A 15,433-nucleotide genomic window follows, 5' to 3' on the forward strand; every position below is an offset into this window, starting at 1 on the left:
TTCTACGGGCCCCCAAACAGGTTGCCCCATCCCCTCCATTGTTCTCTATGGTGGGGGAAAAAACCCTGGTCCAATGTTCTTCAAACTTGGTTAGTATCTTGGGGAGAGGCTCCAGCAGCTACCCTACGATTTTGGAGCCTCTCCCTCAAACTCCCTCCTCTCCAGCCCCCAGAATATACCCTATGTTTTTGCCATTGAGTTCAAAGGCCCATAGGATATAATGGGGCCGAAATTGACATTTGGCTGGCCCTTTTTCAGGCCTGGCGTTCTAGCGCAGAGCCTGAAAAAGGAGGGGGGCAGCTCTGCAGGCCGTTTTTCAGGCCCAGCACTCCGGCGCGGAGCCTGAAAAAGGCGGGGAGGGCAGCTCAGCAGCCCCCCCACCCCCCCGCGGTGGTTGCAGCTGCAGCCGAAAGCGGCGGCGGCGGCCACCATAACTTTTAAAAGAGCCCCTAAGGACAGCTGGGGGAGCCAGAATGACCTCTCGCGCGAGAGGTGGAATTTGCCCCTACGACTCCAAGGCCACCACCCCGGGGCTCAGGGAGGCAAGGGGACGTTTCACCCCGCCCCCGCACCCTTTGGCACTGGCTGGCTGGTTCTAGGGTGCCAAACTGCACCTGGCCCCGGCCCCGCCAAAAGCCCTGCATCTCCCTGACCACCCCCGCCGCCTCTTTCTCCCCGAGTCTGGCAAGCAGCGCTTGTCAGACTCAGTGAGAAAGAGGCAGCGGCGGCAGCAGTCAGGAAGATACAGGGCTTTTGGCGGGGGCTGGGGGGCTTTGACGGGGGGGAGCCGGTTTGGTGCCCTCAGGGCCGGCCCGCGCTCCAGGCGAATGCCTAGTTCGCCTAGCGGGCGAGCCGGCCCTGCACATCGAGCTGTCTTTATTGCTTTTCATTAGGTGTATGAACAAAAGAAAAAAGAATTCAGTGGGGTGATAATCTCTTTTTTTACATCACATACAGTGCAGGCCTAAACAGATTTTTCACCCTTCTAAGCCCATTGATTTCAATGTACTTCAAAAAGGTATAATTCTGTTTTGGACCATGTTCTTTCCTGCACATTGTTTGAATGGTTTTGATATTTTTGTATGTACGTTAGCTCTGGTTCTACTTGTTTTATTGATGTATGTTTTGGGTTTTTTCTTGGATTTTATGATGTGATTTTTTAATGTACATTGAAATTTGTTAGCCACCTGGTCGTCCTAATGAGGGCAGAAAAACAAGGTATAAATTATGTAAAATAAATAAAATAAACAAATGGTTAATTAATTAATACAATCTAATGCCACAGGTTAAAAGGGTTATTTGTGCATTGGCTTTTCTGAAACCTAACTCATAAAGGGGAAAATATCTCAAACAAGTGAAAAGAGATATTATGTTGCGTTCTCCCATTTGTATAATTGATGTGAAAAGTGCAATCATTCTGCCAACCCAGGGTATCTCTCAATTGCCTGCCTGCCTTTAAAAGGAGCAATACATTTCAGCAGTGATAATATTTAACTAGAGGCTTTGATATTAAAATGTTCACAGGCTTTCTGGTAAATATTTGTTACAGCCAAGCTGATCTCATCTTCATTGTTTGCCGCTTTATTGTCAATATAACATGGTTTCTGTTCTGACATTGGGAATGATGGGGGGGGGAGTTGATTATCCCTGCTTCCCTTCTGTGCCAAACAACTTGTTGACTTTTCCTTCCTGTGTTTTCAACAGGTGGTTTGTGTTTGACACCGAAACAAAAGATTTGGTCACTGTGCACACAGACGGAAACGAACAGCTGTCCACAATGCGTTACTCACCAGGTTTGGCATTGTTTGCTCAGTTGTTTAAACAAAATGGAAGGGTCTGAATGCTGTAGCAAGCGTACATTTTAATGTCACAGTCTTAAATATTGTGCTTAAATTGCTTGGCATATCACTGGAGGTTTCCAGGGTTTTTTTTTTTTTAAAGGTTCAAATCTTGATTAAATATATTTTTATTTTTTTAATGGGAAAAACTAAAGCCATTAACATAAGGGGGGCAGCTAATTTGAATAACGGCGCTCTTGATGTTGTTTCACCAATTGGCAGTCTCTCACAGCCAATTCACATGGCTGATTTTTTGATCTGGCAAAGCCTCAGTGAATTTGACCTTTCAATTTGTTTGGTTTGCTTTTGGTATGGTAACTGGCCATTTAAAAGTTCCCAAGTGCTGAGCTCCTAACTAACCAACCATGTTCAAGGGTATCTTTCAAAAGACTAAATTACAATGGCGCTTTATATCTGATTGTGTTTAAGGCCAGCCTAAGCCCCCTGCTATACACAACAAATTGTTTTGGCCAGGGAGCACAACATAAAGTATAGTTCACCCTGACCTGAATAGCCCAGGGAAGTTCAGTCTCAGAAGCTAAGTAGGGCCGACCCTGGCAAGTACTTGGAAGGGAGACCTGCAACGAATACCAGGGCCGAGATGCAGAGGCAGGCAACAGCAAGCCACCTCTCTGAAACATCCTAGCCCCACTAGAGGTTGCCTGAAGTCACCATACTTTCAGGCACACACACACACAAATACTCACCAAAAAGTATAGATCAGTGAAGTAGTCTTCAAAATAAGGTTTTTGGGGAGCAAGCCCATAAAATTAGGATGTGTAGTAATTCTCATACTGTTGCAAGTCCCTCCCTTCTTTGCCATGTGCCAGCACAGGATTCTGGGACTGTGTTAAGCCCAGCTACACCTGGGGTCTCGGAGGCAGCAAGGGTAAGCTGCCATTCAAGAAACGGTCAACACTGCTGTGACATTAGCCCTTTTCGTACGTTAACAATCACATGTACTAGGAGCGTGCACAACCTCTAATCCTCACAGTAAGCATGGTTGCCATATTGTGCGACGAGGGTATTAACCATGTGTGTACAATATCTGTGTGCATCAACATGAGCCCTGAAAACTCCAGTGGTCAGGTTGCATGCTCTGGACCTGTGGCACGCATGGCACCGTTCCTGTTCACGCAGCATGGCAACCGCACCTGTTGGAAGGATCTGTGTGTGGTGGTAGGCTCCCAGAACATGTGCTTCTCCACACACAAGTCGTGGTAGCTTTCAAGTCAGAAAGCAGGGGAAGGAAGCTGCGGTCTGTGTCGTCTCGCAGTGCATCACAGGTTGTCATACTGCACTGACCCCTTACCTTTGATGAGGCTGACACTGGCTGAGCAGACGGTCCGGCGTACCACTGTGCAGGGGATGGAGTGCAGTCTGCCAAGCACAGCTTCTCTGCAAGTTGTGTTGGGAAAGATCTGATCTTTCTTATGCATGAGCGGAGAATAGTTCCACTTGTCCAAGGTAGAGGGCCAACGCTTGTTTTCACTGGCAGCTTCTTGTGTCTCTTGGAGTGCAGCTCTGGGAAGGGTGAGGGCTTTTCAGGGAACATGGGAGGCTGCTCCTTGAAGGGGAAGTTTAGAGCTCCCGATATCCAAATGAGGCCCTCTCCCCTTCCCCGGTGTAGATGCTGACCATTGATATGAACATAGCATGTGCAGTGGCCCGGTACTTTGCTCTCTTAAGTACCCTAGTGATCAGGAAGTCGGTGTGGTAACAGAGATGTCAATAAATTTTTGTATTGAACAGTATTACTAAAAACATGTTTAGGAGTGTTAGTCCTCAGTGCGTAAGTATTTAATGAATTAGTTTCCTCGCAACATTGAAGCAAACTTAAATATGATTGTTTTGTTTTTCTTCTGTCCATACAGACGGCAACTTCTTGGCAATAGGCTCTCACGATAATTGTATTTACATATACAGTGTTAACGACAATGGGAGAAAATACAGTAGAATTGGCAAATGCTCAGTAAGTTATCACCTCATTTCTTGTTGCTTCAAATACCCAGAAGGTTTGAGCAGGATTGTTTAAAAAATAGGGTACAAAGTAGGGTTTAAAGCAATTTTATCTCATTTCCCTGATCACTCAAAGTTTTGCACACACAAAAAAAGGATTAAATTACTTCCAGAAGTTACTTAGGTTCTTGTTTCAATAACATTCTTCAGAAAATATGTACTCCCCCCCTCCCCCCAGTCACTGAGTCAAAATATTTTCACCACCTCAGATTATTTTTGTTTCCAAGGGAAACAAATATTTCCAGAATCTGTTTGAAGCGTCATCTCCATAATTCACTAGTGTCATAAACTGCCCTGGGTAGGGAGCTGTTCCTGTTGGCAGCAGAGGATAGGACTTGCTATAATGGGTTTAAATTAAGAGTGGGAAGGAACCAGCTGGATCTTAGGAAAAACTTTTTGACAGTAAGAGTTGGGCAACAGTGGAATCAGCTGCCCAGGGAGGTGGAGAGCTCCCCCTCCCTGGCAGTCTTTAAGCAGCAGCTGGACAAACCCTTGTCAGGGATGCTCTAGGCTGATCCTGCATTGAGCAGAGGGTTGGACTCGATGGCCTGTATGACCCCTTCCAGCTCTGTGATTCTATGTTTGCCTGCATGTAAAAGTGAGTTTCTCTCCTCTGCCACCACCCCAAGATACAAAACACAGCCTATCATGTAACCAGTGTCTTGGGGAACCCCGATAAGGCTGCCTCTGAGCAAGTACAAAGGGCAGAGCTTCCAGTTACATTAGCTCCCCCTCCCATGCATGCATGTCCTTAGCGTGTAAGGGTAGGATTTGAATCATAGTCTGCTTTCTTAAACAGGAAATATATTAATAAAGATTAAAGTTATAGCACGTACATGGAAAATAGCTGTCCAGCAGAGACAGATCTAAGGAAAGAAAAATGTACATGAGCCTAGCTAAGTTACAACACAGGACAGATTCGGGTGGGTAGCGGTGTTGGTCTGAAGCAACAGAACAAAGTTTGAGTCCAGTGGCACCTTTAAGACCAACAGGGTTCGATTCTGGGTATAAGCTTTGGTGTGCGTGCGCATGAACGTTTATACCCAGAATTCAACTTTGTTGGTCTTAAAGGTGCCACTGGACTCAAGCTTTGTTCTAACACAAGACAGTTACCTAGATGGAGCAAGCCCCCCCCCAACCTCCCTACTGCCCCTTTGCAGAGGAGTTTTGGTCCCTGTGGACCACAGCATCTGGGCAAAGTATTTGAACCAAGAACAAAGGAAGACTCCACCTTGTAAACCTTCTGCCTGTTTTGGCGAAAACTCCAAATCCAGAGTTAGGAATCCTACCTGTCATAGGATATAACCCAAACTCTCCCTAACCCTTGCCTCCCTACCCACAATGAGATTTTTATGAAATGGCATTCTTCTCCCCTTTTTGGCATTTAATCCAATCTCCTTTCCCTTCCCCTCCCTGCAACAGACACCCTGTGAGGTAGGTGGGGCTGAGAGAGCTCAAGCTCTGAGAGAACAGCTCTGACAGAACTATGGCTTGCCCAAGGTCATCCAGCAGCTTCAAGTGGAGGAGGGGGACTCAAACCTGGTTCTCCCAGATTAGAATCCGCGCACTTAACCACTGCACCAAAAGAGCAAGAGTCCAGAAGGGCGGGTTATAAATCCAATCTCCTCCTCCTCCTCTTCTTAGTCATTAAGGTGAAGAAGGAGGAGGAGGAGGAGATTGGATTTATACCCCGCCCTTCTGTGGCTGGGTATGAGCTTTTGTGAGTCACTGCTCGCTTCTTCAGATAGACAGAAGTGAGCAGTGACTCACAAAAGCTCATACCTTGCCACAGATGTTGTTAATCCCCGAGGTGCCACTGGACTCTTGCTCTTTTCTAGTATTTCCAAGGGTAGCCTTGCTGGTCTGCAGTAGAACAGGCTCAAGCCCAGTAGCACCTTAGGGACCAACCAGAATTTTTGGGGTATGAGCTTTTGAGAGTGAAAGCTCCCACCATCAGATACAGTGAGAAAAAATTATTTATTTGTGTTGTACTTTGTTTATACTCCACCCTTCTCCCCAAGAGGGGACCCAAAGCAGCTTAGGCTGTTCTCCTCTCCTCCATTTTATCCTCACAATGACCCTGTGAGGTAGGTGAGGCAGAGTGTGCATGTGACTGGCCCAGGATCCTCCAGGAAGTTTCCACGGCAGGGGAGAAGCTGGAGACTGGGTTCCCAGATCCTAGTCTGACGCTCTAACCAGCACATCATGAATTGATTTCATTTAGAAGAGAAGGAGAAGAGATTGGGTTCATACTCCGACCTTCACTTGGGGTCTCAGAGCGGCTTACAAACTCCTTTCCCTTCCCCTCCCCTTCCCCACGACAGACACCCTGTGAGGTAGGTGGGGCTGAGAGAGCTCTGACAGAAACTGCTCTTTTTCAAGGACAGCTCTGACTATGGCTTGCCCAAGGTCATCCAGCAGCTGCAAGTGGAGGAGTGGGGTATCAAACCTGGTTCTCCCAGATTAGGGTCCGCACACTTAACCACTACACCAACCTGAATTAAGAACCTGGGGGTGAGGCTTGAAGCTTTCACTCTGGGCAGGTTTCTTGTTCAAATTAACTGTTTTCAAAAGTCAAGATGGTTATAAAAAGAGCCATGCATGCAAATAAGCTTTTCTTTGAACAAAAAGTAGGAGTCCAGAAGAATTAGCGCTCCCAGTTTTTGCAGGAATTGAAGGAGACCTTGGTAGGGATGTAGAGCCATACTGAATACTGGTATCACTTGTGGGGACACGATGCTATTAGACAAGAACCTGCCCATGTGGTGTTGCACATGCTCAGCGGTTCATTGAAACTGCTCCCTCATCTGCTAGTTGCGCAATGTTAACTTGCAGAGGTCCACAGCCCAGCCAGGCATTGTTCTAGTGCGCTAATGCTGCACATGTATTTATTTATTTACTTTCTCCCCAATGGGGACATGAAGCAACTTCAGGCATTCTCCATTTTGTCCTCACATCAGCCCTGTGAGGTAGGTTAGAGTGAGAGCATGACTCGCCCTAGGTCACCCAGCAAGCTTCCACAGCAGATTGGGGATTTGAACCTCGGTTTCCCAGACCCTAATCTGGCAGTTTAACCACTACACCACACTGGGTCTCCGTGATTAGTCTCTGGGAGAGAGGGCAGACATACTAAAGTTTTGAATCAATAAATCAGTAGACCTTTCTGATAGGCTTCAAGCCAAAACATACCTTTTTTTTTTTAACCCAGCCTTTTAATTGGTGGGGGGGGGCTTATTTTACCAGCTTATTTAATTGTCTCCTACTATTTTGTGGATAGTTTTTACACTTTTTATGCCCGTTGGCTTATTGTAAATGTGTGATGCTGAGAGCCAACATGGGGTGGTGGCTAAGAGAGGCAGACCCTAATCTGGAGAACCAGGTTTGATTCCCCACTCTTCCACCTGAAGCCTGCTGGGTGACCTTAGGCCAGTCACAGTTCCCTCAAAACTCTCCCAACACCACCCACCTCACAGGGTGCCTGTTGCAGGAGAGGAAGGGAAGGAGATTGTAAGCCACTTTGAGATTCCATGGTAGAGAAAAGCGGGGTATAAAAACCAACTCTTCTTCTAACTGTAAGCCGCCTTGAGCAGGACTCTGAAGATGTGGTATAGAAATACCCTAAATAAATAAATAAATAGACCAGTTGAAACGAGATGCTGGGTGCACGTAATGTGACGTGGACAAAGTGCTCCTTGCCCTCTAATCTCAGATTTAAATTGGGCCTTAACAGATGTGCCCTCAATTCAGCCAGACGTGTGCCACTCTTTTTCTTCCACATCAAAAGAGCACATGGAACTTTGGACAGGAGCCTGTAGTTCCAGTGTGGTGTCCCGTGTTGCTACCCAAACACAGGTCTCCAACGTGGTGCCCCAGGTTGCTATCCAAACACAGGTCGCCCACGGTTCATAATGTAAACAAGGCTTCAGTGTACCTTTCTGTATAGCTTTTTATATGTGCTGGTGTAATTCTGTTGGGGGAATGTTACGTTGCTGGAATTAATATAATGCCTCTCTCTCCCCTCATAGGGTCATTCCAGCTTCATTACTCACTTGGATTGGTCCGTTAATTCTCAGTACCTCGTGTCTAATTCAGGGGACTATGAAATCCTATACTGTGAGTAACAAATAGGGTTTTGTCCTCAGCACAGAGTTCGTTCTTGGCTAGTAAAGTATTTCTGAGATGGAAAAAGAAACCACAACTGATCAGGGACATGTGTTTTTAGTCTCCAAAGCTTTACTGTATACCCTTATAACTGGTGTCTGTCTCCCATATTTTTCTGCAGGGGTTCCTTCAGCTTGTAAGCAAGTCGTAAGCGTGGAAACCACTAGAGATATAGAATGGATGACCTACACATGTACTTTAGGGTTCCATGTTTTTGGTAAGCTCTTCAGCCAGCTTTTTCATGCCTCTCCAATTAGCTGACTGTCAGCATGTCAGCTTTTGAACGGGAATCGAGATGCTACCCTTAATTTCCATCCCTCCGTGGCCCCTGAAAATCTGCTCCTAGGAATCTGGGGACCCTTAAGAACAGAACGGGATGCAGCCGAGGGAGGAGGGCTCGGCAGAAGTCCACAAATGGAGCAAGAGTTCGTGCAACTTTTCTGCTGATTCTCCCCATCTTTTTACTGCGATCCCCTGATCCCGGGACACGTGGACCCAGAGAAAGGGGCAAACAGCCCCCCTCCCCTCCAGCCCTTTCCATTCAAGAAAGTGGCACGGGAAGGAAGCCCAAAGCCCCTCCTCCCCCTCTTGCAGCACTTATGAGCCTCTGCAAGCAATGGGTGCTTTGATAGAGGAGAGTGTGTGTGTCTAGGAGTACATGTCTAGGAACCAGACTGGGGGAGCCCCAAATTCGTCACGAAGCAGGCCTGATTCATGGTTCACGAACCTTGATAAATGTCCCATTTATCATTTAACTAGACCCTTATTATCAGGTTTGGGGGAAGGGGTGTAGGATATCGAAGAAGGCCATGGCGCTAAAGGGGAGATATCCGTGCTGTGAATTCATTCCATTCATGGTTCATTGCACCTAACCCATTATCTGTAAAATTTAGAAAATTTAACATGGTATGCTGAGTCCAGTCTAAAGAACTATCATAAAACTGCAGTTTCCAGGATACCTTGGGAGTAACAGGCAAGGGTCATGTTTTTTGAAACTAGGTAGCTGATTTAGACTGTCTCCCCATATGTTCCCCAACGAGCACTACGGTCCGGGACTAAACATCTCTTGGTGGTTCCAGGTCCCAAAGAGGCCAGACTAGCAGCGACTAGGGCTAGGGCTTTTTCAGTGGCGGCTCCTACCTGGTGGAATGAGCTCCCAGAGGAGATCCGGGCCTTGCGGGACCTTGCACAGTTCCGCAGGGCCTGCAAGACGGAGCTCTTCCGCCAGGCGATTGAGTAGGAGCCGCCATGACTGTTACCATCTGTCTACGACTATTACTATCTGTCCTAGCCCTTATTACCAACTCGCCGTGAGTGCGAAAATGGTGGTACTGCGTGGAGCTGTGGCCACTAAGGATACCATCCTGGTGACGTCATCGGATCCCTTGTTAGTTGTTGTGGAGAGCACTTATGTTGCACTGAATGTTTTTAAAATGCAGTTTTAATGTTTTTTGTATTGGGCATTGGCCCCATCTGTACGCCGCCCTGAGCCCATTCGCGGGGAGGGCGGGTTATAAATTTAAATAAATAAATAAATTCTTGTTTTCTTTGCTTCTAGAGTAAAATTACCTTTCAAGGTAGCCTTCAGCCTGGATGTAGACCCAGGCTCAGATCCCCATTCTGCTAGATATTTGCTGGGTGGCCTTGCACCAGCCGTACTGTTTCAGCCTAGCCTACCTCTTAAGGTTGTTGTGCGGGTCAAGCGGAAGGGGGGGACAATGTATGGTCCCCTGAGCTTCTTGGAAGAAATGCGGGATTTAAATGTACTAAATGAATAATACTTCATTTAACACCTTGGAAGGAAGAGAATTTGAAAGCCTGCAATTTTGTAATGGACTAATTTTGTCCTTTATTGCTTTATTTAATCATAGCAGTAACCTTTATCACCTAAACTGCCACGTACTGTAAACCTAGCAAAGTAAGATGGTGCATTTATGTGTGTATTGTAATCTCCTTTTGGACCACAACCACCACGTTCCAGTATATGCTTACGAATGTGTCCAGAGCTACACGTTGATCCAGATGGGTGGCCGTGTTGGTCTGTCCGTAGCAGTAGAAAAAGAGCAAGAGTCCAGTAGCAGCTTAAAGACTAAAAACATTTGTGGCAGGGGATGAGCTTTTGTAAGTCACTGGTATCTGAAGAAGTGAGCAGTGACTCACGAAAGCTCATAGCCTGCCACAAATTTTGTTAGTCTTTAAGGTGTTACTCCTGCCAACCTAGCAGTTCAAAAGCGAGAAATTGCAAGTAGATAAATAGGTACCATTTCGGTGGGAAGGTAACAGCGTTCCATGCGCCTTGGTGTTTAGTCATGCCGGCCACATGGCCACGGAAACGTCTTCGGACAGCGCTGGCTCTTCGGCTTTGAAACGGAGATGAGCACCGCAACCCTAGAGTCGGACTCGACTGGCTTTCGAGCAAGGGAACCTTTACCTTTAAGGTGTTACTGGACTCTTGCTCTTTTCTAGAGCTACATGTTGTTTTTAGAGAAGGACACAAAACCGTAGACAGCAGACTGTGAGTGAGTGGTCTGGTTCAGTTTAAAAGAGAGGGTATTTAAAGCACATTAATTGAAGAAATGTTAAAATGCTTGCTTTGTCTTTCAGGTGTGTGGCCAGAAGGCTCAGATGGCACAGATATCAATGCTGTCTGCCGCTCACAGGGGAGGAAATTGTTGTCAACCGGTGATGACTTTGGCAAAGTACATCTCTTCTCGTATCCATGTTCACAGTTCAGGGTATGTATGAGACGTATTGCAAAGTATTGTTTAAGGTGGAGAAGAGGCCCTTTGGGGTATACGCCTTATGCTGTAAAGTGATTAACAGTGTGTTCTTAAGGAGAGTCACACCCTTCTAAGTCGACTGAAGTCAAGTCAGCTTGGGCACAAACTTGACAAGACTTTGAGCCACGAGTGGAGGCAGGGTTCTCCTAACTTGCCTTCCATGCAACCAGATGAGTTCGAAGCAACAAAATTCACTGCCACAAGAGGTCGTGGCAGCTACAAGCATGGACAGCTTCAAGAGGGAATTAGATAAGAATATGGCGCAGAGGTCCATCAGTGGCTATTAGCCACAAGGTATAGATAGGAACTCTGGGGCAAATGATGCTCTGTATTCTTGGTGCTGGGGGAGAAGAAGAAGAAGAGATTGGATTTATCCCCCGCCCTTCACTTGGAGTCTCAGAGCGGCTTACGAACTCCTTTCCCTTCCCCTCCCCACAACAGACCCCCTGTGAGGTGGGTGGGGCTGAGAGAACTCTTGGCAGAAACTGCTCTTTTTCAAGGACAGCTGTGCCAGAGCTTGTGACTGACCCAAGGTCACATCAGCAGGTGCAGGTGGAGGAGTGGGGAATCAAACCCGGTTCTCCCAGATTAAAGTCCGCACACTTATCCATTACACCAAACTGGAGGGCAACAGTGGGAGAGCTTCTAGTGTCCTGGCCCCACTGCCGGACCTCCTGATGGCACCTGGTATTTTTGGCCACTGTGTGACAGAGTGTTGGACTGGATGGGCCACTGGCCTGATCCCACATTGGCTTCTCTTATGTTCTTACGTTCTTAAGCAACGATAAATTTTAAACTTGAGACTTCAGGGCTTTATTCTCGTAACACAGGACACAAGGCCCCAATTTAGATGAAAAGACACATCTTAGTGGAAATACTACTATAACCAATGGGCATCCACCACTTAACATCGCATCTATATTGGGAACTAAATAAACAAAGTACAAGCTGAAGTGCTGAAATTGCTCCTCACTGTGAGCTTGCACTAAGTAAAAGTGACTGGTTTTTTTTCCATGTGCACAAGGCATAGTACACAGTATTTCTTCTAATAAAACTCCAAAAAAAGAATTCAATAACTTTTAAATTTATTTTATTTTATTTTTTTAGATTCTTATCTAATATTATGCGAAATGTCGGTTATCTAAGATCACGCAAACTGTCAGTTCATTTCTTTTCCGCTCACACATTGTTGGCTCTGATTACTTCTTTGTAGTGGTAGCTTCCCGAAGCCAGCAGAATGGAAGGGGAAGAAGATCTTCCTTCCTGGGAGATCTTCCCTCTCTCCTTTCTGCTGGTGGCAACTCCCCGATGCCAGCAGAATGGGAGGAAGATCTTCCAAACCTTATTTAAAGGGAGCGTTCCCTTTAAATTGGTTTTGCAAGCAGGTGCCATACAGGAGTAGTCGAAGTGGTGAATTCACCACTTCTGGGTGGATTTGCCACTTGGACTCCACTCCCATGTGGCACCTGCTGTCAAAAGCCATTTAAAAGGAGTGTTCCTTTTAAATGGCTTTTGCAAGCCATTTCAGCTATCCCTTTAGCTCCCCCCCCCCTGACCTTCCAAGCGGGGGGAGAGTAAAAGGGATAGCTGAAATGGCTTGCAAAAGCTGTTTAAAGGGAACATTCCCTTTAAATGGATTTTGCAAGCCATTTCAGTGATCCCTTTTGCTGAAATGCTGATATTTAAAGGGAACCTTTAGATACCTTCCCAGTTGACTCTCTGAGTTGTGCTGCCACCATTTAAATACCTTCTTGGTTCACTTGTGAGTTGTGCGGTGGGGCGGCTTGTAAAAACCATTTAAAGGTATCCCTTTAAATGGTTTTTGCAAATGGTGTGGCTTGGAGAAGGCATTTAAAGAGACTGCAGTCTTTTGAAATGGTTTCTCCAAGACCCACCGCCAGCACCAGTGTGTCTGCCCACACAAACCCACCTGAGAAGTTCATGGCAGGTTCCTGAGGGCTTCTAAGGGCAGGATGGTATGAACCAAGGTTCTCGAACCACGAATCAGGCCTGGTTCATGACGAATTTCTATTTTTAATTCGGTTCATACCCATCCCTAGTCTAGCACATAACATGTTGGTTACCATAGATGAAAGCAGTTGTTTTTGGCAATGGCACTTATTACCAACATTTACATTTTTTGTTAGTGATGGTTCTCTCTCTTTATTTCAGGCTCCCAGCCACGTGTACGGCGGGCACAGTAGTCACGTAACCAACGTAGATTTTCTATATGAAGACACTCATCTCATCTCGACAGGTGGAAAAGATACCAGTATTATGCAGTGGCGCGTCATTTAGAGGAAACATTGTCTGAACAGATGTGTTGACAAGAACTGGCCCTGCACAGAAGTCCTCTATAAAACTGTATATTTAAAATTTAACAGTATGGTTGCCGTCTAGCCTAGTCACTGTGATTTTTAAGTTTGAAAAAAAAATCCTTACAAACCTCAGGAAAGCTAAGTCCTCGGCTAGCTGCCGTACTTATTTCAGTAACTTGGTAAGCATTGTGGGGGGGGGGCTTGGGGGGGAGATCCTCTTGTTTTGTTGTACACAACATATGAAGCAGTACAACTTTAAAATGAAGTCATGGCTTGAACATTTATGCAATACATATGAACAGGACTGTTTTCTATTAATAGCCAGACAGAAAGCTCATCCTAATAATTACGTATATGTGCTTCACAGTTTCATTATTTACACTTTTGTACTGTCTGGCTGCATAGTTAGAAGGTCCCAATGGCCGGTGAAATAGCGGCACTCCAGCTTCTGATGGATTGTGAGGATTGGATGTGAAAGGCGCAACACAAGCTGGAGAAGCCCCTAGATACCGCGATATTTTTTCTTTTCAAAGGAGCTGCCTTAGGTCTGCGATCTGAAATGAAATAAGTCCGTTCACAACAGCAGAACTTGCCAAGTTTCTTCCAAAGTAAAGACCTTGTTTAAACAAGAAAATGTGAAAGAGAATTTGTTAATTTTGCATTTTTTAAAAAATTTCCTGGCATAGCAAACATTAAAGTGAAAGGATACAATCCCACAGAGGTGACCAGAGACCAGTTTCCGCCGGCGTGGGGTTTAGTCACAACAAAATAAAGCTTCACTGATTTTTTTTTTTGTTCAGCAAAATTGTCTGGTTCAAGACAAAACCCTTTTTGAAAGAAAAACTTCTACATGAACCATTTGACTAAAGATAACGAAACCAACTTGTCCCCATCTCCATTATTCCTCTGACGGAATAAACGAATTTGTTAAGTTGGTCAGCAAGAGTGCTACTGCCTTACACACATGTAAGGGTTTTTTTTAGCAGTTCATAAAGAATGGTAAGGCATTCTAAGCTTTACTTGTCTATTGCTTATGGATATTGTATATTCGTGTGCTAAGGCCGACGAGACCAAGTATAAAATGATCCTTTTAAAGTACGCCGTAAACCTGCGAAGAAACACAGAAATGAAATGTATATAAACCATTAAGAAGGCCAACTAGACTGCATGCAGCCTAACTTGGTATTTCGGGCTACAATCCTGGGCACAGTCCGAGAGGTGGACACCCCCCCAGGGCCCCCTTTGTAATGTCCGGCTGCTATTCTTTGATCATACCATGCAGCCCACTTGGGGCTCCCCAAAACGGCTGAACAGTAATGAATTAAGTCCCCTGGCCCAACCTCTTTTGATGGACGAAAATTTATACTGAGAAATAAAGATTGTTGTTTTGCAGCCAAGTGATGTGGAGGATGGCGTAAGAGAGTTCCGAAGGCCTTACCAATTTTGATTGTGATGGAGACAGAAAAAAAGTGTTTACATTGGGGGAATGTATCTAGAAAACATTTTAAAGGGGAGCATTGTTATAAGCAGGCTCTAAAATGCTTACATTGTAAAAGAGGGGGCGGCGGCGGGGTGTGTGCATAATGGACAGGAAACATGTATTAACTGAGCTCTGAAGCACGGGTTGTTTAGAGTAATTCAATGAAGATTTGATAAGTTTTGAAGCTTTCTTTTTTTTTAAAAAAAAAAGTTGCATCCCCAGCCTGCTACACTAAAAGTGCAGGACACCAATAAACATCATGTTATCAAGGTGAATTGTTCTAATGTGGTTGTGTCACAGCGTTCAACATTCTATCTACTGTTGCTTAACATCCTGAAAGTGGACATACGTCAGTATATCCAGGGTCTACTTAAACTTTTTTTGTATCTTTGCCTTGGTTGAAGCAACAAAAGTCAAAGCTGCTGCTCTGGATTTTTGTCTCCCCACTTTCAATTAGTTATTTATCAAATACTAGAAATAATGCCCGTTGCGGAAATAAATACAACGGGATCTAGAAAGAGGCTCTGGGAGAGTGCTCTGGCTTTGGGCAAACAGTGTCAGTTTCCTGTGGCGACCTCAGCAGGGTTTAATGACGGAGTCCACTGTTTTCTCCAGAGGAACTGATCTCTGCTACCTGAAGAGCATTTGTATGTTTGAGTTATCTGTAGCCCTCACCTGGAGAGTGGTAACCATTGTTACCCATTCTCCTCTCCCCTATGAGGTATGTTATGCAACTGAAAATCCCAACTGCCTTGCGTGGGGGGGGGGGGAGTTTGAGGTGTGGAATGGACTGAAGTCCAATCAGCTTCCATATGCAAAAGACCAGGTTGTCGCAGC

The 15,433-nt window shown here is 45.6% G+C and overlaps 1 protein-coding gene across 2 annotated transcripts in view; it reads left to right on the forward strand.

Annotated features, from left to right (window-relative positions):
- Positions 1-14,838, forward strand: part of EML1 (echinoderm microtubule associated protein like 1) — a 200,886-nt gene extending 186,048 nt beyond the window's left edge. For both annotated transcript variants that reach the window (XM_015424450.1, XM_015424449.1), the window contains exons 17-22: positions 1,705-1,793; positions 3,713-3,810; positions 7,883-7,970; positions 8,140-8,235; positions 10,623-10,753; positions 12,971-14,838. In XM_015424450.1, the coding sequence (XP_015279936.1) occupies positions 1,705-1,793; positions 3,713-3,810; positions 7,883-7,970; positions 8,140-8,235; positions 10,623-10,753; positions 12,971-13,096 (628 nt within the window). In that variant the 3' untranslated portion in view covers positions 13,097-14,838. The remainder of the gene's footprint in view (positions 1-1,704; positions 1,794-3,712; positions 3,811-7,882; positions 7,971-8,139; positions 8,236-10,622; positions 10,754-12,970) is intronic.
- The last annotated feature ends 595 nt before the right edge of the window (positions 14,839-15,433 follow it).

The sequence above is a fragment of the Gekko japonicus genome, unplaced genomic scaffold (assembly GCF_001447785.1).
Source record: "Gekko japonicus isolate JY-2015 unplaced genomic scaffold, Gekko_japonicus_V1.1 scaffold44, whole genome shotgun sequence".
Lineage (NCBI taxonomy): Eukaryota > Metazoa > Chordata > Lepidosauria > Squamata > Gekkonidae > Gekko > Gekko japonicus.